This window comes from Podarcis liolepis (assembly GCF_965112155.1).
Source record: "Podarcis liolepis genome assembly, chromosome: 6".
NCBI classification, from domain to species: Eukaryota; Metazoa; Chordata; class Lepidosauria; order Squamata; family Lacertidae; genus Podarcis; species Podarcis liolepis.
In genome coordinates, this window is record NC_139559.1 from 6,579,304 (window position 1) to 6,599,349 (window position 20,046).

General features: G+C 45.7%; 1 protein-coding gene across 1 annotated transcript in view; it reads right to left on the bottom strand.

Annotated features, from left to right (window-relative positions):
• Positions 1-230: 230 nt before the first annotated feature.
• The window catches only part of ZNF512B (zinc finger protein 512B), a 46,994-nt gene continuing 27,178 nt past the window's right edge, over positions 231-20,046 (bottom strand). The window contains 10 exon segments of the mRNA XM_083507391.1: positions 231-283; positions 285-539; positions 2,662-2,760; positions 5,129-5,191; positions 5,878-5,979; positions 7,257-7,448; positions 13,272-13,442; positions 16,351-16,452; positions 17,554-17,646; positions 19,096-19,220. Of these exon segments, the coding sequence (XP_083363517.1) occupies positions 251-283; positions 285-539; positions 2,662-2,760; positions 5,129-5,191; positions 5,878-5,979; positions 7,257-7,448; positions 13,272-13,442; positions 16,351-16,452; positions 17,554-17,646; positions 19,096-19,220 (1,235 nt within the window). The 3' untranslated portion in view covers positions 231-250.

A 20,046-nucleotide genomic window follows, 5' to 3' on the forward strand; every position in this document is an offset into this window, starting at 1 on the left:
TGTACAATCCGCAGAGGTTTCCGATGGAAGAATCGCAGCGGCCGTTCCTCGCTTGGTTCTCTTCTTCCAGTGGTGAAAACAAAATGTCCCGTGATTTAAAGTGGTTTTTCGTTTTTAAAAAAGGGATGAGCAGAAGGGGCCCAGCATATACTGGGAGTAGCTCTCCCCTCCTTCCGCCCCATTACCCTGGGCTGTAAACTAATCATTAGAGAGTTTTGTTTTGTTCTCTCCCCCCCCAAAAAACGACGGCTTATTTCTCTGGCATTTTACTGGACCCCCCCTTTCTTGCTGTGGGGGGGCTTGTTACCTCGCTCTCTCTCATCGGGGCTGAAGTCCGCGGCCTCCCAGGGCCCCGACGGTTTCTTATGGTTCGTCTTGCCTATCTCTTTGCTTTTGGCGGAAGATTCCGGAGGCCTTTCCTTCGGTTTCCGCCCCCTCTTCTTCCCGTCTGTGCTTTTCTTCTTCTCCTCGTGGCTGGCAGCGGTCGGCTCGCTGGTCTTTTTCTTCCGGATGGCCTCCGTGGAAGTCCGGAACCAGTTCTGCGTTCAAGGAAGGAAAGGAGCACAGAGTCGGGAACTCGATTCGGACGCGGCGCAGAATAGCAGCGGCCGCAGCTCTGCCGCAACACCACAACTACCGGCAAACGTGGCGGTTTTCAGAAGTTAAAAAAACAACAACTAAACGAAGCACCTCATCCCCACTTGGAACCATTCTGAGCTGCAATCGCCTGCTTCAGTTTGGGGGTTTGCCCCAAAATCCTCCCCCCATATTGGGTGAACCAAGGAGACAAAAGGAGATTTAGGAAGGGAGGAAAGCCAACAGGCAGCTCACTTGGCTAACTGCCCAGAGAATCCAGACACGCAGAAAGACAGAGAGCTGCTTTTCAGTATGTTTCTTGGAATCAGAAATACAATTATACCTCGGGTTACAGACTCTTCAGGTTGCGTTTTTTTGGGTTACGGACAGCCGAAAGCCAGAAGTACCGGAATGGGTTACTTCCATGGCGGGTTTCGGCGGTCACACACGTGCAGAAGTGCTAAATTGTGCTTTGTGCAGAAGCACTGAATCGCTACCCACATGTGCGCATCCCACACGGATCACGTTCGCAACCCAAGCGTCCACTGTACACGGTGTTATGTACGGAAGTTCTCACCCTGGCCACTAGGGGGTATTGTGTACAGTGGTACCTCTGGATGTGAACGGGATCCGCGCGTCTCGCCACTTCCGCGCATGATTTTGAGCATCTGCGCATGCGCGAGCAGCGAAACCCGGAAGTAACACGCTCCGTTACTTTCGGGTCGCCGCGGAGCGTAACCCAAAAATGCTTAACCCGAAGCTACTTCAACCCGAGGTATGACTGTATACACTTTTCACTCAGGTCCACGTAAGTTAATTTAGGCGGGAAACCCTGGGCTGTTGTTGTTCCAATGTGGACAGCCGGCTGCCTATAAAAGCAGGCTGGCTGAGCTGTTTGCTGTTCAGTTCAATTCCAGCTTACTTATAAAGAACAACTTGGAGAAATCTCTGTGTCGTCTGCTATGTCCACCCACTACTTAATACACGGAAATCAGGAAATGGGACTGTTCCCCTGAGTGCCCACTCTTCCCCCTGGCCGTTGACTTTCTCTACATCTCATACCCCTCCTGCTGCCTATGGTGCCGACAAGGGAATCTTTCCTTTTCTGTTTGGCTTTCCGCCCAGAGACACGAAGAGAACGCCTAGCCCTCTTTCAAGCCTAGCCCTCTTTTCAACCAGCTGCTGTACTGTTTTTACGACATCCGACTCCTGTCCCTGTTCAGGACTAGGGCATCAGCTCCACCTGGTAGGTAGGCGGAGACCCTCCCTGCCCGCAGACCGTCTCGCCAGAGTGGTGCATGCTTTAGTTATCTCTCGCCTGGACTACTGCAATGTGCTCTATGTGGGGCTACCTTAGAAGTTACAGGGAATCAGGCAGAGGGCCTTCTTGGTGGTGGCACCCACCCTGTGGAAAGCCCTCCCACCAGCTGTCGAAGAGAAAAACAACTACCAGACTTTCAGAAGACATCTGAAGGCAGCCCTGTTTAGGGAAGCTTTTAATGTTTAATAGACTATTGTATTTTAATGTTCTGTTGAAAGCCGCCCAGAGTGGCTGGGGAAACCCACCCAGATGGGTGGGGTACAAATAATAAATTATTATTATTATTATTATTATTACTCCTGTTCCTCACCCTCCATGACTTCCCAGCTCTTTTCTTCCTCTTCTGGGAAGTCTCCTGTCTCAAACCACCACGATCCTGGGTCCATACCCTCTCCCTCCTTTCTCTGGAAGGCTCTTGAGGTAACAGCCTCCACCATTCCTAATCATCTGCCCAGTCCCTGGCAGGGAGTTACCTAGACTGCCTTTGATGCAGGGTATGATGAACGGCCTAAAGTCCCCTCCCCTTCATTAAACCCTCCCCACAACCCCCCCCCCCCAAATTAGCTACTGGAAAATAAGGTAGCAAATCTGGGGGACTAATTTCAGTCAGCTGGAAGTTTGAAACTCGCTCCTATATTATTAGAAAAGAATAATGATTTATTCCAGCTCACTGGGACCACTCTTCTGTAGGCCTCACAAGAATTTCAGCTTTGGGGGGGGCGGACTCCCCCCAAAGTCCTTTGCTGACAAGGCCCGGTACTTACCTCCGAGTGAGTCTTAATGATGTGGTACTTGACTCCGCTTTCTGAGCTAAACTCCTTCTGACACAGAAGACAACGATACTTCCCCACGGAGTGGTCTCCCTGCAATACAAAGGTCCGGCCATGTGAGCTCAGCCCCGGAGGATATCTTGGAGATGTGTTGATCATCTATGTAGGACAGATTTGTCCTTGGCACTGTGCCATTCAGGCTCCAGGGAAACTTCAGGCCCCTTCATATATGGAGTAGGATTCAGGTGGGGGTCAGAACCTCCCCTGGGAATCCGGGGAAGGGTTAACTCTCACCGGGACCTTTCAGAACCTATCCTGCACTCATGCATTTGGAAACTTAGCAGAAAGGGTCACCTGGCTCGCTCATGTGAGATGGAGGGCAAAAGATGAGGGATTTTTGGCAGAGGAGCTTACAGCCCCCGCCTTACCTAAGGTCCATTCTAAGCTTGTTGTTAGTATCTGTACTGTATTTGCATTGTAAATGTATTTGACAAAGAATAAATGGTGGCAGTTGGTTTGCTTATTTTGTTATCGTCGTTTCCTTGAGAACATGGGAGCGTGGTGACTTCAAGCAGTAGACGCTGTCTGGAGGAGTTTGTGAGGACAGGCAAGCTATGGATTAACACCGTATTTTTGCTCTAGAAGACGCACCAGACCACAAGACGCACGTAGCTTTTGGAGGAGGAAAACAAGAAAAAAAATATTCTGAATCTCAGAAGCCAGAACAGCAAGAGGGATCGCTGCGCAGTGAAAGCAGCAATCCCTCTTGCTGTTCTGGCTTCTGGGATAGCTGAACAGCCTGCATTCGCTCCATAAGATGCACACACATTCCCCCTTACTTTTTAGGAGGGAAAAAGTGAGTCTTAGAGAGCAAAAAATACAGTAACTTATGCACTGCTATGAAGGACTAAGCCCTCTCTTTGGCTCAAGAGAGAGAAACACATTGCTTTCATTAATATGTAAATTTAATATAACAACAACAACAACAACAACAACAATAATAGTAATAGTAATAATAATAATTGAAAAATACCTGTTCAACTGTTGCCAACCACAACAACAACAACAACAATAATAATAGTAATAGTAATAATAATAATTGAAAAATACCTGTTCAACTGTTGCCAACCTGACAAGTAAAGGGCATCTGTTTCATCACAAAAAAGCTAACAGCTGTCTGTTGCTGAAACAACATCTTCCACTTGCCCTGGCTTGAACCTCTTGTGGAGCTGGCCATCCCCGATGTTGCGCCAGCCTACCCAAGCTGCCACGTGGAGCAGAACAGCAGCTTCATTCTACCCTGCAGCCCGCTACGAGGAGCAGAGGCTTCCTCTAATTTATGGCCGAACCTGATCAATAAAGCTTTTGAAATTTCTCTTCTGGGTTGCCGAGCAGCTAATTAAAACCCTGGATTTCTGTTACCGCTGACCTTGCGGAAAACGAATGAGCTCCCTACTCTGCTTCCATCTGCCACTAGAGAATGCGTAATATATTCTTTATTGACAATGAGGTGATGTACGAGCTCCCAGCGGGAGAGGGGGCGTAGTGAGAGTCGCGGGAGCATGCTTGCAGCTGGATCTGTGGCATTAATGCGAGGCAGGCAAGCATCAGACATCGAGTATAGGTGCATCTTCACACAACTGGAAGCATCTGAATGAACCAGCCAGACGTTTTCTGATCCGTCAGAAATTGAACGAGGGGCTTGAATTTGGCAGAGGGCGCTGAAAGCTGAGGGCGGGGAGTGAGAGTTGGGAAAAGGATTTCCGCCTATGGGAAGGGTTCTCAACATTGCCATTATATGACCTCTTTGCGGGTTTTGGATACCACTGGCTATGGCATCCTCCAGAGCTGCCTCTGAAGAAGGTTCGGAAACTTCAGCTGTTGCAGAATTCAGTGGCCAGGTTGCTCAATGGAGCACGAGTTTCAGCACATTATACTGACCCTGGCCCAACTGCACTGGCTGCCTATTTGGTTTCTAGGCCCAATTCAAAGTGCTGAATTTGACCTATAAAGCCTTAAACAGCTCAGGACCTCAATACCTCCAGGACCACCATATGAACCGACCCAGACCCTGAAATCAACATCTGAGGCCCTTTGTTGTGTGCCTCCTCCATGAGAAATCCGTAGGGTGGCAACACGAAAACAGGGCCTTTTGTGCAGTGGCTCCCCGTTTGTGGAATGCTCTCCCCAGGAAGGCTTGCCTGGTGCCTTCACTGTACATCTTTAGGCACCAGGCAAAAATGTTCCTCTTCAACCAGGTCTTTGCATGATTAACATTATGTGTCCTTTTTATATGTGTTTGTGGGAGCGGGGTGGTTATTGTTTTGTGTTTGCTTTCATTGTGTATTTTGTGTTTTTATTTTGTATTTTGATGCTGTGAGATCTTCCTGATGAAGGGCGGCATACAAGCTTAATAAATAATAATAATGACGTTAGGCTATAAGCCTCTTAAATGCCTTACCTTGTTGCAGTTTGCAAGGTGGGCTTTCAAACCGGACACACTGGAATAGATGGCAGCGCAGCACTGGAAGCGAAAACAGCACAGCACATGGTAAGTAGGGTTTTGTACTCTTCCCCCCCTTCCTTTCCCCCTTTCATGGGGTTGCAGCGACCCGCCCCCCTCCAAATCCCCACAAGGCTCTCCTTCTTTGCAAGCTCCCTCTAGCCGTCACAAGGTTAATTTTACAGGCGATCTGCCTGTTGGGATCTTGCCACATGCTTCTAATTACTGTTAATGGGAGTCATGTGGCTCCGTCGCTGGCAGGCAAAACACGTCCCTAAATGGACCTTTGAACATTCAAGGCGCTTTCAAGCAGTTACGGGAGGCCTGCTGGGCGACGGGAGATCTTACGGCACCGCCGGTCGCGAGTCTGATGTGGAAAGGGAAATTGGGCTAATCGCCTGGGCAGAGACGCTATCCGTTTCAGAGCCGCGCACCTTTTCAAAGTGGCTGTGCTAACCAGCTAATGCCTCTTACCTGTTCTGGGAACGTCCCTCCCACCTCCCCACAGCCCTGCTAACAAGCCTTTCCTGGAGACCAGGGAGAGGCAACTTTTTCGACTCAGGGACTGGGCACCCTGGCCATGAAACCTTAAGAACAGGAGAACTCAGAAATAGATCTGTTCCAATCTGCAGCATGTCCATAACACAGGATAAAACATAACACCCCTTTCGTTTTCCAATCAGTCCTGCAGAAAACAAGGCACTCACATTATTAGGGCAGTTGATGTGTCCCTTTTCCTTCACTTCGTTTTTCCAGGTTTCCAGAAGCCTCGGGTTCAGCTTCGGAAGACCAGGACGGGTGTAGTTTAGCTGCCAGGCGAGAAGCAGGGGTTAATCAACTTCGGCATCTAGAACACAGCTCTACATAAAAACTGCATTATTATTCTTTTAATCTGCTTATTATTTCAACAAGCTTCCCCCCAAAAAACGATTCTGTTACTTTCATTTTCCCAAGTTTAAAAAGATTGGCTGGAGCATGTGTGTGTATGTACCGGTATGTTTCACCGAAATGAACAAATCTTTAACTGGATGAAATCAACAAGAGTGTATTTTGTCACAGGCAGTGTGACAAAGGAGAGCTCAACCAGTGGCAGAGAAAGAAAACACCGAGGACTTTGCGCATATGTGCATCTAGTAGGTGAAGAAGAAGAAGAAGAAGAAGAAGAAGAATAATAATAATAATAATAATAATAATAATAATAATAATAATGTATTATTTACACCCGACCCATCTGGCTGAGTTTCCCCAGGCACTCGGGGCAGCTTCCAACCAAATATTAAAAACACAATACAGCATCAAAAATTAAAAACTTTCCGAAACAGATGTTTTTAAAGGTAAGATAGTTGCTTATTGCCTTGACATCTGCTCGGAGGCGTTCCACGGGGCAGGCACCACTACCGAGAAGGCCCTCTGCCTGTTTCCCTGTATCCTCGCAGGGAGGGAACCGCCAGAAGGCCCTCGGCGCTGGATCTCAGTGTCTAGGCAGAACAATGAGGTGGAGACGCTCCTTCAGGTATACAGGACCGAGGCCGTTTAGGGCTTTAAAGGTCAGCACCAACACTTTGAATTGTGCTCGGAAACGTACTGGGAGCCAATGCAGATCTCTCAGAACTGGTGTTATGTGGTCCTGGTGGCCACTCCCAGTCACCAGTCTAGCTGCCGCATTCTGGATTAATTGCAGTTTCCGGGTCACCTTCAAAGGTAGCCCCACGTAGGGCGCATTGCAGTAGTCCAAGCGGGAGATAACTAGAGCATGCTAACTCAGTACAACACTAGTAGCTGGTGGAGAGGCCTGCTAGCCCTGGCTGAAGCACGATCACTGCAAGCAACAACAGAGTGGTACTGAAGCTGCGAGCCCTGCTATCCACAGAGCTGCACCTGGTCCTGCAAAAATGATTCCCTAAGCTTGGCTTCTCTGGTCAGGCCCAGAGAGAGCGCCTGTGTGATTTCCAAGTTGTTTCCAAACTAGCCAATTGAAGAACCCGCAAGCCACACACCCCAACACGTGCCCCAGACCAAGGCTACAGACCCTGTTTTCCTTGCACCCCGCCCTTCAGCAAAAGTCAGGTAAGTGACGGGCTCTCACTCGCTTTGTCTCGGGGACCAAGTCGTCCTTCATCCTCCGTTTGGTCCAGTCCTTGGCTAGCTCATCCTCGGCGATTTCCTGCAAGTGGAAGACGGCCACCTGGGCTGACGTGCGCCGGATCCTGCCGCTCGGAGTCCTCTCGAAATCTTCGACGAGGCTGACTTCAGGCTTGATCTCGGGCTGTTCAGGAGGCTGAGAAGACGGGGGGGGGGACACCAGAAGGAGGAGGGCTAACAGACATTGCAAATCTATCATTTGGATTACCACAACCGCCAACTGAAGAGGAAGAAAAGCTTGGAGCAGTCGGAGGGTCAAATATCTAATAAACAAAATGTCGCTGCAACTTCTTAGTTGGAACTGCAATGGTTTGAACCATCCCAGGAAAAAACGACAAGTTTTTCATATTTTGAAAAGGGAACAATTGGACCTGATATGTCTACAAGAAACTCATATAACCAGAGCACACAGGAAACTGTTGGTGAACAAAAGATTAGGACAAGAATTTATATCTTCCGATAAAGTAAAAAAGAGAGGAGTAGTGATTTATGCAAAAGAAAAATTGGACCCAAAAATGAAATTTAAGGATGAAGAAGGAAGATATGTGGCAATTGAAGTACAGATTCAGGGAGAAAAGTATTTGATAATTGGAATATATGCACCTAATGATGGGAAGGCCGAATTCTTTAAGAAGTTGCATGAAACTCTACTGGACTACCTCGACTGCAAAATAATATTGATGGGGGACATGAACGGAGTGGTCTCCACAAACATGGACAAGGCACAAAGACAGATAATTTCTAAAGAAGGAAGATTACCAAAAACTTTCTTTGAAATGACGGAAAACATGGACTTGATTGACATCTGGAGGACAAAGAACCCTCTGGAGAGAGAGGGAACCTTTTTTTCAGAATCTAAAATGACATGGACAAGAATCGACCAAATCTGGGTATCTAGCGTGATGGCTACGAAGATAAAGAAAGTAGAAATCTGCCCAAAAACCTGCTCCGACCACAATGCAGTAAAGATGGAAATGAAAATGACAACAACTGGATCCTTTAGATGGAGAATGAATGACTCCCTATTTAGAGACGAACAATTCTGCAAAAAGGCCCTAAAAACATTGAAAGATTACTTTGAGATAAACCTCAGAACAGAAGTGGAAAAAAGAACAATTTGGGACGCGAGTAAAGCCGTAATGCGAGGCTTCCTGATACAACAGAATTCAATTAAGAGGAAAAAGCAAAATGAAAGGAAAGAAAAAATTTTAGAGAAAATGAAGGAAGGAGAAAAGAAATTGAGATCTAATCCAAAGTCTCAAGAAATTTTGAGAGAAATAAAGTACCACCAGACGCAATATATGGAATTGACAAACCAAGAGATAGAATGGAAAATTAAACAAATGAGACAAAGGACTTTCGAGTCAGCAGACAAATGTGGGAAGCTTCTTGCATGGCAATTGAAAAAGAGGCAAAAATTGAATACAGTTACTTGTTTGGAGGTAGAGGGAAAGAATATCCATAAGCCAAATGAGATAAGTAATTGTTTCCAAAGCTTTTTTAGGAAGCTATATACACAAGGGCCAGTGAATGAACAAGAAATAGATGAATTTCTTAAAAATCATGGACTACCTAAAATTTCAGAACAAAGCAAATTGACTTTGAATGAGAAAATAACAGAACAAGAAATAGAGGAGGCCATTCAAAAAGCGCAATTGGGAAAGTCTCCAGGACCAGATGGTCTGACGGCCAGATACTATAAAGCTTTGAAAGAATGTTTAGTGCAACCATTGAAGGAAGTTTGCAATGAAATACTGGAGGGGAAAAAGGCACCTGAAACGTGGAAAGAGGCTTTTATTTCGCTTATACCAAAAACTGAGACTGAAAAGAACCAGGTTAAGAACTACCGCCCGATATCATTACTAAATGTGGATTACAAAATATTTGCAGATATTTTAGCAAAAAGATTGAAGAAAGTACTGATAGGTGAGATTCATAAGGACCAAGCTGGCTTTCTCCCGGGAAGACACATGTCTGACAACGTGAGAAACATAATAGACATTGTGGAATTGCTGGAAATAAACATCAACAGAAAGGCAGTTTTAATTTTTGTGGACGCGGAGAAAGCCTTTGATAATATTTGCTGGAGTTTTATGAAAAAGAATCTCCATGGGATGGGGGTAGGCCAAGGTTTTGAAAATGGTATAGGGGCAATATACTCTGAGCAGAAGGCAAAGCTAATTGTGAACAATGTGGTAACGGAAGAGATAGCTATAGAGAAAGGAACACGACAGGGATGCCCTATCTCCCCTCTACTTTTTATACTGGTCCTGGAGGTCTTGTTAAATATGATTAGAAAGGACCAGTTGGTTAAAGGAATCCAGCTCGGAGTGAAAGAGTATAAACTGAGGGCATTTGCAGATGACCTAGTTTTGACCTTACAGCAGCCAAGCACCAGTACAAAAAGAGTTTTAGAACTGATTGAGATATTTGGTCAAGTTGCAGGATTTAAATTGAATAAACAAAAAACTAAAGTGCTGGAGAAAAACTTAACAAATGAGGAAAAAGAGACATTTCAGAAGGAAACAGGTTTGGAGATAGTAAAAAAAGTGAAGTACTTGGGGGTGAACTTGACAGCTAAAAATATGAACTTATTTAAAGACAATTACGATAAATGTTGGACAGAAGTTAAGAAAGATCTAGACATATGGTCAAGGCTGAAACTTTCCTTGTTAGGCAGAATTGCTGTTATCAAAATGAATGTATTGCCTAGAATGTTATTCCTGTTTCAGACACTGCAAATAATAGACAAGATGGACTGTTTCAAGAGGTGGCAGAAAGATATATCGAAATTTGTTTGGCAGGGCAAAAAGCCAAGAATAAAATTTAAGACATTAACAGATGCAAAAGATAGAGGAGGGTTTGCCCTGCCGGACTTAAGACTTTACTATGAATCAGCAGCATTTTGCTGGCTGAAAGACTGGCTGCTCCTCGAGAATACAGACATTTTGGATCTTGAAGGGTTTGATAATAGACATGGTTGGCATGCATATATATGGTATGACAAGGTAAAAGCGCATAAAGGCTTTAAGAACCATATGGTAAGGAAAGCTTTGTACAATGTCTGGATAAGGTATAAAGACTTGCTTGAAAGTAGAACCCCCAGGTGGCTGTCACCAATGGAGGCAAAAGAGGTGAAAAAATTGAATATGGATTCTAATTGGCCTAAATATTTTGAAATGATAGAACAAGATGGCGAAAAAGTAAAATTGCAGAGTTTCGAGAAATTGAAGTTTAAAGTGAGAGATTGGTTACATTATCGTCAGATAAATGAGCTATTCAAACAGGACAGAAAGAAAGGCTTCCAATTGGAGAAGTCGAAACTAGAAACAGAACTGTTAGAACCCAATACTAAAAATTTGTCAAGAATGTACAATTTGCTGTTGAAATGGAATACCCAAGATGAAATGATGAAATCTAGTATGATTAAATGGGCACAGGATATAGGGCATGACATTGAGTTTGCTGACTGGGAGCAGTTATGGACCACTGGTGTTAAATTTACGGCATGTAATGCCTTAAGAGAAAACATTATGAAAATGATCTACAGGTGGTACATGACTCCGGCTAAGTTAGCAAAGATTTATCATTTGCCCAATAACAAATGTTGGAAGTGTAACGAAACGGAGGGAACCTTCTACCACCTTTGGTGGACCTGCCCGAGGATTAAGGCTTTCTGGGAAATGATCTATAATGAAATTAAAAAAGTTCTGAAGAGAACCTTTAATAAAAAGCCAGAGGCCTTTCTCCTGGGTATGGTGGGCCAAATGGTGCCAAAGAAGGATAGGACATTCTTTATGTATGCCACAACAGCAGCAAGAATTCTTCTAGCAAAGTATTGGAAGACACAAGATCTACCCACGTTGGAAGAATGGCAGACGAAGGTGATTGACTATATGGGACTGGCAGAGATGACTGGCAGAATACGAGACCGAGGGAAAGAGGCGGTGGATGAAGACTGGAACAAGTTTAAAGTTTACCTTAAAAATTGTTGTAATTTGGAAAATTAGAGGATCAGGGTTATAAGAGATAAAGAACTACAGTTGTTTTAAATATATTTTGGAAGTTAAATTCACGAAATAGAAATAAGTGTAATACAAAAGGGTTGCTGGAAAATCTTGAAACAAGAATGCAGAAAAGGGGTGGTATGGGGAAGTCATTTTTGTGTTTATTTATGTTTTTGTTTTGTTTTATTCTTTATTTATGGAAAATGAATAAAAATTTATTAAAAAAAAAAAAAAAAGAGAAGACGGGGGGGGGAAGGGGGTGAAGGTGGAAAGGGGTACCCAAAGAACAACAACCAGTGTCAGCCTCATCTTCTCCATCAGCATGAGAAAGCCTGGATACTATATGTCAAAGGCTGTCACCAGGATCCACAAGCCAGAGAATGAGCTTTTAAGCTCCCCGTCAGTTTTGGATTTAACTTGTGTACTTTCAACCAGCCTGCCTTCAGCCGCGTACATTTAAAATCGTGCATGTTAAATGTGTGTGAGATGTTGCTGCACTGTATTTAAAATAATTGTAACGCTGCCTTCTATTAAAAGGGGGAAAAATCAAGGTGGTTCAGAGACACCCAAAACAATAAAATCATTAAAATAAGGAATATTGAAACCAAATTTAGCAAGCTGAGACAAAGGCTCAGAGGAGAAATAGGTTTTGCACAAGCACCACCAGAGGATCACTGTTGCCTTGCCAAACTAGCAGAAATGTTGATAAAAGAAAAAGATAAATGTTGGAAATGCAATGAAGTAGAAGCAACCTTTTTCCACATGTGGTGGTCTTGTAAAGTAATCGGGGAACTCTGGGAAGTAATTTACAATGATTTTAAAAAGATATTCATAAAAACCTTCCCCCAAAAGCTTGAGACATTCCTTTTGGGAATGGTAAAAAAGAGAGAGAGAGAGAGATTATTATTATATGCCACCAACGTGGCCAGAATTTTACTGGCACAAAGGTGGAGAACGAGTATGGTACCCACCAGAAAAGAGTGGCAGTTTAAAATGCTTGAATATGCTGAACTGGCAGGCATAACGAATAGGGAAGAGAAAAGTATGCTAAAGAATAGAAGGAGGATTGAAAAATGTTTATTGGATATTTTAAAGAACCAGTATGAACAAGTAAATAACCTAGCTGGTCTTGAGTAAACCCGGCAGAATAGGCGCTAACAGAAATTAGCAGAGGAAGAAATTTGTAGAGCAAAAATTTGGAATGCGCAATTTATAGAATAGTACAGAAACCAGGAAAAGGGTGGATGGGAAGTCACTGGGTATTTAATTGTATGTCGAGATTGGTATGAAAGTTGTACAATTGGGGGGGTGGAGGAAAGGGTGTGTGTGTGGTTTTTTTGCTTGTTTTGTATTAAAAATGCAAATAAATCTATTTTTCTAAATAAATAAATAAATAGAAGATGAGGAAACTGTTGGAAATTCAGGCCTTATCAGGAGAAACTGGCCACTCTCCAGGCACCCGGCTTGATCTCCTTGTTGACCTCCCTGTCTGCGTTTCCCGGCAGGATACAGGCTAGGTCACTATCGGCGATCCTCCTCAACGTGAGAAGGACACACCACTCTTCCCTGCTCCCCCCAGGGAGGGGAAAGAGATAGACAGAAATGTATTTACATGCCTTTATTTCTGTCTTTGCAGCATTACAGAGAAACGTGTCTGCTCTCTTCAAACTCCAACAGCAGAGAGACAAACTCCACCTCCTGTACTTCCTGTACAGGTCAAATTACACTCTGAGCTAAAATCCAGTGCTCAGTGCTGTGAATAGACTGTCCCTTTGTTCCCACGGTACAGTCCCAACATTCCCATCCTGTTTTGCTTTCCAGCCAGCTGCAGCTCGCTGCCGCATTGCTCCTTTTCCGTAACAGAAACACTTTGCAAAATGTAATGTCTTGCAGCATAATGATACTCAACAGCATGACAACAGAATGGAGGGAAGAGGCTCATGGGGCCTTACCGCGGACGGATGCTCTGACCGCACGTGGTAGTCGTGTCCTGCTTTCGACTTGTACGTCTTCCCGCAGTGCAGGCAGGTGAAGACGGGCTTCTCCACCTCGGACAGCTGCTTCCCGCACCGCTTCTGGTGGTACTGGTACCCCATAAGGCTGGAGAAAGTAGCCACGCAGCCCTGCAGGAAGAGGAACAGGAGAAACACGGTGGGAATGCCAGAAACCTGGATGGGTTCAAAAGCAAGTGAGACCAGCTCACAAGGTTACCAATAATTACCAAAATGATTATACATTCTTTATCAATCTTCTGAGAAAAAGACAAAAGCTTATGCAAAGCCACAGAGACTTGCGAACTACCCAACCTAAGATGAACTTAAAATGTCTGATTTCAATGGATTTTTCATCTTAGGTTGGGTAGTTCGCGAGTCTCTGTACAAGGTTTTGTATTTTTCTCATAAGGCTATCAATGGCTACTAACCACAATGGCTGTTTTACCTCAGGGTGGATAAAAATCTATGATTTTTTAAATTATTATTTAAATCAGATTTTTAAAAATTTAAATCAGATTTTTAAAACAAAATGCTTTTGGAGGAAAAATCTTTCTAAAGATAGCTTTCTATTTAAGTTACATTATAGTCCAAAGGCTATTCATCAGGAAATAAGGATCTGTTTTAAGTTTTTCATGTATGCTAAAACTCAGTCTAAGTTTGTTTGTTTTTCAAATCGTTTAACCACATCAGTTAACAAACATGGATACATATGATATAATCTTATTGTTTAAGTTAAATAAATTGTTTAAATTGTTATTAAGGAAATGTTTGTTTTTCTCCTTCCAACGAAGCATAGCAGAAAAGTTGTCCAAATATAAACAGTTAACTTATTAAACCTCACAATCATTTCATAATTATCGGTCTATGTACTTCTAATAGTATAACCAAATCAGTCATTTTTTATATGACTGTAAAAACTACTCTGGAAATTTATTATTCCAAAAATGAATCCTTCATCTGGTTGTAAATATGCAAGAATGAGTTTTTCTGTAAAAAAAAAAAGAAGAAGATTTAAATCAAGTCTTCTTGTTGTTTAGTCGTTTACTGGCGAGCGATGTAAATCGTGATTTAAATCAATTTGATTTAAATCAAATCTGCCCTGTTTTACCTCCACTTTGGGGAGGCAGGGAGAATGCCAATGGGCTCAATCCTGCTTGCCAGCTTCCCACTGGGCCATCTGAGATCCAGCGCCGAGGGCCTTCTGGCGGTTCCCTCATTGCGAGAAGTGAGGTTACAGGGAACCAGACAGAGGGCCTTCTCGGTAGTGGCACCCACCCTGTGGAACACCCTCCCTTCAGATGTGAAGGAAATAAGCAGCTATCCTATCTTTAAAAGACATCTGAAGGCAGCCCTGTTCAGGGAAGTTTTTAATATTTAACTCTGTACTGTTTTTAACACCTGATTGGGAGCCACCCAGTGTGGCTGGGGAAACTGGGCGGGGTACAAATATACTACTACTACTACTACTACTACTACTACTACTACTACTACTACTATTATTATTATTATTATTATCATCTGCCTGGCTACCATGAGAACAGGGAGGCCTAATTCAACAGCCATGCTCTTCTTAATGTTCTGGTGGCTACTGCCACTTATCTTCTGCAATATACCTTTCCTCCCCTCCCCTGGCCAGGAGGGCAGCATGGCAGATATTTGCCCACAGCTGTAGGCTCTCTGTCTATCAGTTGCGTCAACTTAAAAAGTAAAGGGACCCCTGACCATAACCTCCAGTCATGGCCGACTCTGGGGTTGCGGCGCTCATCTCGCTTTATTGGCCGAGGGAGCTGGCGTACAGCTTCCAGGTCATGTGGCCAGCATAAATAAGCCGCTTCTGGTGAACCAGAGCAGCGCACGGAAATGCCATTCACCTTCCTGTCGGAGCGGTACCTATTTATCTACTTGCACTTTGAGGTGCTTTCGAACTGCTAGGTTGGCAGGAGCAGGGACCGAGCAACGGGAGCTTACCCCGTCGCGGGGATTCGAACCGCTGACCTTCTGATCGGCAAGTCCTAGGCTCTGTGGTTTAACCCACACAGCCACCCGCGTCCCTTTGCGTCAACTTAGGGAGCTAGAAAAGAGGGTGTCTGCTGGAGCTGCTTTTTGATCATGAGTCCTGCTCTCGCTAGGAAGCCACAAAGGTGTTCTGTAATCTCCCAGCTTGCAGACATTGTGGCATCAGCGAAAGCCACTCATGGCTAGGGGGAAACCTTCATCGACAAACAGCAGTATCAAACTACTTTAAACAGGCACCATTTACCAGTGGCGTAGCGTGGGTTGTCAGCACCCGGGGCAAGGCAAGTAATTTGTGCCCCCTAACCCGTGGATTTGCGCCCCCTCACCCGTGGATTTGCGCCCCCTAACCCTAACCCCCAGATGTTGCGCCCGGTGCGGCCGGCCCCCCCTGCACCCCCCACGCTACGCCACTGCCATTTCCCCAAAGTATCCTGGGAACTGGGGTTTTGGGGGGGGGCCCTATTTCCCTGCCCCCAAGAACGACAATTTCCAGGGTATTTCAACCATCAATCTGTCTTTCCAGAGAACATCCATGACCCTTAACAAACTACAGTTCCCAGAATTCGTTGGGGGAAAGCCATGACTTTTTAAAGGGGAGTGATATTGCTTTAAACGTAAAGTGAAGTTGCGGGCCATAGATTTATCTCTGTGAAGACAGCACATCCATGCTACCTTGCGTCCCACAGCAAAGCAGAGAGCTTAACAGCTCTTTGCCTTGCTTACTGGGCTCTGGAATGCTCTTGTGAGATCCCAAGATCTTGCACAAGCTTCCCAGAGCCCAGTAAGCAAGGCGGAGAGTTTAAAAGCTCTTTCTGCGCCGGGGAAACCCTGAACAAAGAGAGCTTTTGAGCTCTCTGCCTTCTGGGTGTTAAATTTGTGTGATTTCAACCAGCTGGCCTTCAACCACCTAACGCCAAACGCGCCTGACAAACATGCGTAAGATGTGATCGTACTGAAAAACTCACTGGCTTCCCCAACTCTTTCTCTGCTGGAAATATTAGCCAAGAGCGAAAAGAAGTACCTCAACGGGGCATTTTAGTTTCCCCATCTGCTTTAGTACTTTCCTCAGCCTCTCCCGCTCTTCGTGTTCGCTGAGAGGGGCAGCGGCTTCCACAGGAACTGGCTGCAGGGAAGGAATCGAGAAAACCCACAATGTTAATCTAGCCTTTCGTACACGCCGTGGGCCCTTGTCCGTCTCACACCTCAGAAAGAGGCATTTTATAAAAGGCACAGCACCCTGGCACCATTATCCAAGACTATGGATCTATTGCAGAGTGTGCCAGTGCAGAAAAGTGAGAATCTTTCTTTCTTTCTTTTTTACAGCTCTCGTGGTTGCAAAGGTGTGTTCCTGGTGAGGTTTCAGGTGCCAGAGGGGTTGTGGAACAAGATTACCGTATTTTTCGTCCCATAGGACGCTCCATCCCATAGGACGCACCTAGTTTTTTGGGGGGGAAATAAAGGAATTCCCCCCCCCTTTATTTCCCCCCCAAAAGCAGGTCGGGGAAACAGAACCAGGTCGAGGAACAGCGGGATGGCGGCGCTGTGCCTCCCTGCTGTCCCCCAAGCTTGTGGGGCTGGCCGATGTCTGCCCCGCGCGAGGGGCGCTCTGCTTCAGGGCGCCCCTCACGCCGGGCGGCAGGCTGCTATCCGCAGCGTGGGGAGCCTTGCGGGGAACTCCTGCAAGGCTCCCCACGCTGCGGATGTCTGCCTGGCGCGGGGGGCGCTCTGCTTCAGGGCGCCCCGCCCGCCAGGCGTCAGGCTGCTATTCGCAGCCTAGACATCCCTGCTGGACCTCCCGTAGGGCTGCCTAGGCTGCGGATGTGTTCCTGAAGCCTGGAGAGCGAGAGGGGTCGGTGCGCACCGACCCCTCTCACTCTCCAAGCTTCAGCAAAAGCCTGCATTCGCCTCATAGGACGCACCCAGATTTCCCCTTCATTTTTGGAGGGGAAAAGGTGCGTCCTATAGGGCGAAAAATACGGTAATAGTCCTGGGGTGTGGAGGCACCAGTGCCTAGCACAGCGTCTTGCCCCTTTCCCCTGCCCCCCTGACTATGAGAAGGGCAATAAACAGCACAAATTCTGAAAACACACGTTGTAAGACAAGGGAAATTATGCAAACTTGCAAAAAGCACACAAGATGTGGAATCCGTCTTGTTTGAGGGCGGTATGTCGCCACGGTGCAGAATATTCATTTACTTGTTTTGCATGCAAGCAGAGTTTCCTACCTTGTTGACGTGTTCGGCCATGGTGTGGTAATTCAACCCGGCTTTGGACTTAAATTGCTTCTTACAGTGCTGGCATTTCAAGGCATCCTGCAGCTGAAGCAAGCGGAACGAAAAGTCAACACACCAAAAACTGGTTTTCAGAAGCACTGCTGCCTCTGGCCCAGTGGAGGCAGAGTACAGCCATCACAACCAATAGCCGCTGATAGCCTTACCCTCCAAAATAATAATAATAATAATAATAATAATAATAATAATAATAATAATAATAATAATAGTATTGGTAGCAGGGCTTGTTAAAAATGTGTATTTTACCACCAGGCCCTTACTGGCAATAAAATAATAAAATATACAGGCAACTCTCCATTTGCAGACGTTCAATATTTGCGTAACTGCACACACACACATGCATCACTGTGAACCTAGAGGTGACTAGGAAAAGAGCAAAAATGGCCCTAAAAGAGTGCAGAAAGGGAAAACACAGCACGAAAAGAGCACCTAGCAATCCCACAAGCCTTTGCAAGTGAAATCCCAGGAGCCCTTGCACCGACTTTCCGAGGCCTGTGAAGAGTTGGGAGTTTGAGCAAGGAGGTTTGGATGGAGTGATTGGGGAGTTTGCAGGCTTTTGTCAATGGTGTTCTCAATTTATGCGATTTCACTTACGTGCACGGTGCCTCAGACCGTAACCTCCGTGTAAATGGGGAGTTGCCTGTATCTATATCCATATAGATACAGCAGGCAGGTGTGGAGGACTCCCTGGTCCTGAATGGGGAAACTGTGCCCCTGAAGGACCAGGTGCGCAGCCTGGGAGTCATTTTGGACTCACAGCTGTCCATGGAGGCACAGGTCAATTCTGTGTCCAGGGCAGCTGTTTATCAGCTCCATCTGGTACGCAGGCTGAGACCTTACCTGCCCACACAGACTGTCTCACCAAAGTGGTGCATGCTCTGGTTATCTCCCGCTTGGACTACTGCAATGCCCTCTACGTGGGGCTACCTTTGAAGGTGACCCAGAAACTAATCCAGAATGCGGCAGCTGGACTGGTAACTGAGAGCGGCCGCCGAGACCACATAACACCAGTCTTGAAAGACCTACATTGGCTCCCAGTACGTTTCCGAACACAATTCAAAGTGTTGGTGCTGACCTTTAAAGCCCTAAACGGCTTCGGTCCTGTATACCTGAAGGAGCGTCTCCACCCCATCATTCAGCCTGGACATTCAGGTCCAGCTCTGAGGGCCTTCTGGCGGTTCCCTCACTGTGAGAAGCCAAGTTACAGGGAACCAGGCAGAGGGCCTTCTCGGTAGCGGCACCCGCCCTGTGGAACGCCCTCCCATCAGATGTCAAGGAAATAAACAACTATCTGACTTTTAGAAGACATCTGAAGGCAGCCCTGTTTAGGGAAGTTTTTAATGACTGATGTTTTAATGTATTTTTAATCTTTTGTTGGAAGCTGTCCAGAGTGGCTGGGGTAACCCAGCCAAATATTAGAATAATTTGTTGACATGCTATTCAGTGGTTTGTCCCCGTCCAATTTTGGCTTCCTACCTTCTGGCAGACTTCCATGTGCTTCTTGAGGCCAAGGATCGTCTTCCGGGTGATCATGCTGCAGGTCGGACAAGCCACCTCCCCTCTCTCATTGATCGCCCGCTGCCACTGCTCTTCTGGGCTCGCTGGAGAAAGAGGAAAGACAGAGCGGAAGTTTGTCTGGGGCTAAATCCCGGGTGTCCTATAGACTTCCGCTATTTGGTGGGCTGCTGTTCAATCGCATGCACTGGAAACTCAATTTCCTCCGGTCCAACTATTTCACATTTTTCCTTTTTTGTGCCAATTAATTTTTATCCGTTTTCCAAATTTATAACCCGTCAATGCCAAGTGAAAACTAATTTAACACAAGTCCCCCCAAAAACTGGCTTCCCACTATCTTTCTCAGATGTTTCCATTTCTTCCCAATTACACGCTGCTTATATTACAAACTTATCTTTAATTAGCACCCATCTTTTTAAACAAATATCCTTATTCCCTCAATGGTCCCTTTACCAACTCCTGCGTATAGATAAAGGAAAATATATATATAAGAATAATAGATCAAGTGACAACAAGTGAGGTTTTACTAAGTTAAGTCTTTCGCTCCTCTTTTTCAACATGCCTTTTTCTTTTTGAGGGCTGCTTGCGGTTCGGAAGGTCACGAGGAAATGCACTAAAAAGCGTGGGATCGTGATTTTGCCGCCTCCCCGCAAAACGCATCTACAACAATAATCCCCCGAGCTCTGCCGACACCATCATTGCACAGGAAAGGAGAATGGAGCGTGGCTTGGGCAACAGTTCCATTCTGAAGCACAGCGACATCTGAGCAAACATAGGGTCTGTCTACGAGCTCCGGGACTCCTTGCAGTGTTTATCTAAATGCCCCCCCCCCCCGTGAGGGAACACAGCCAAAAAGAGGCCGAGCCGAGACGCAGTCTCAAGCAGCCATAGGCTTGGCTTCGCTCCCACTGC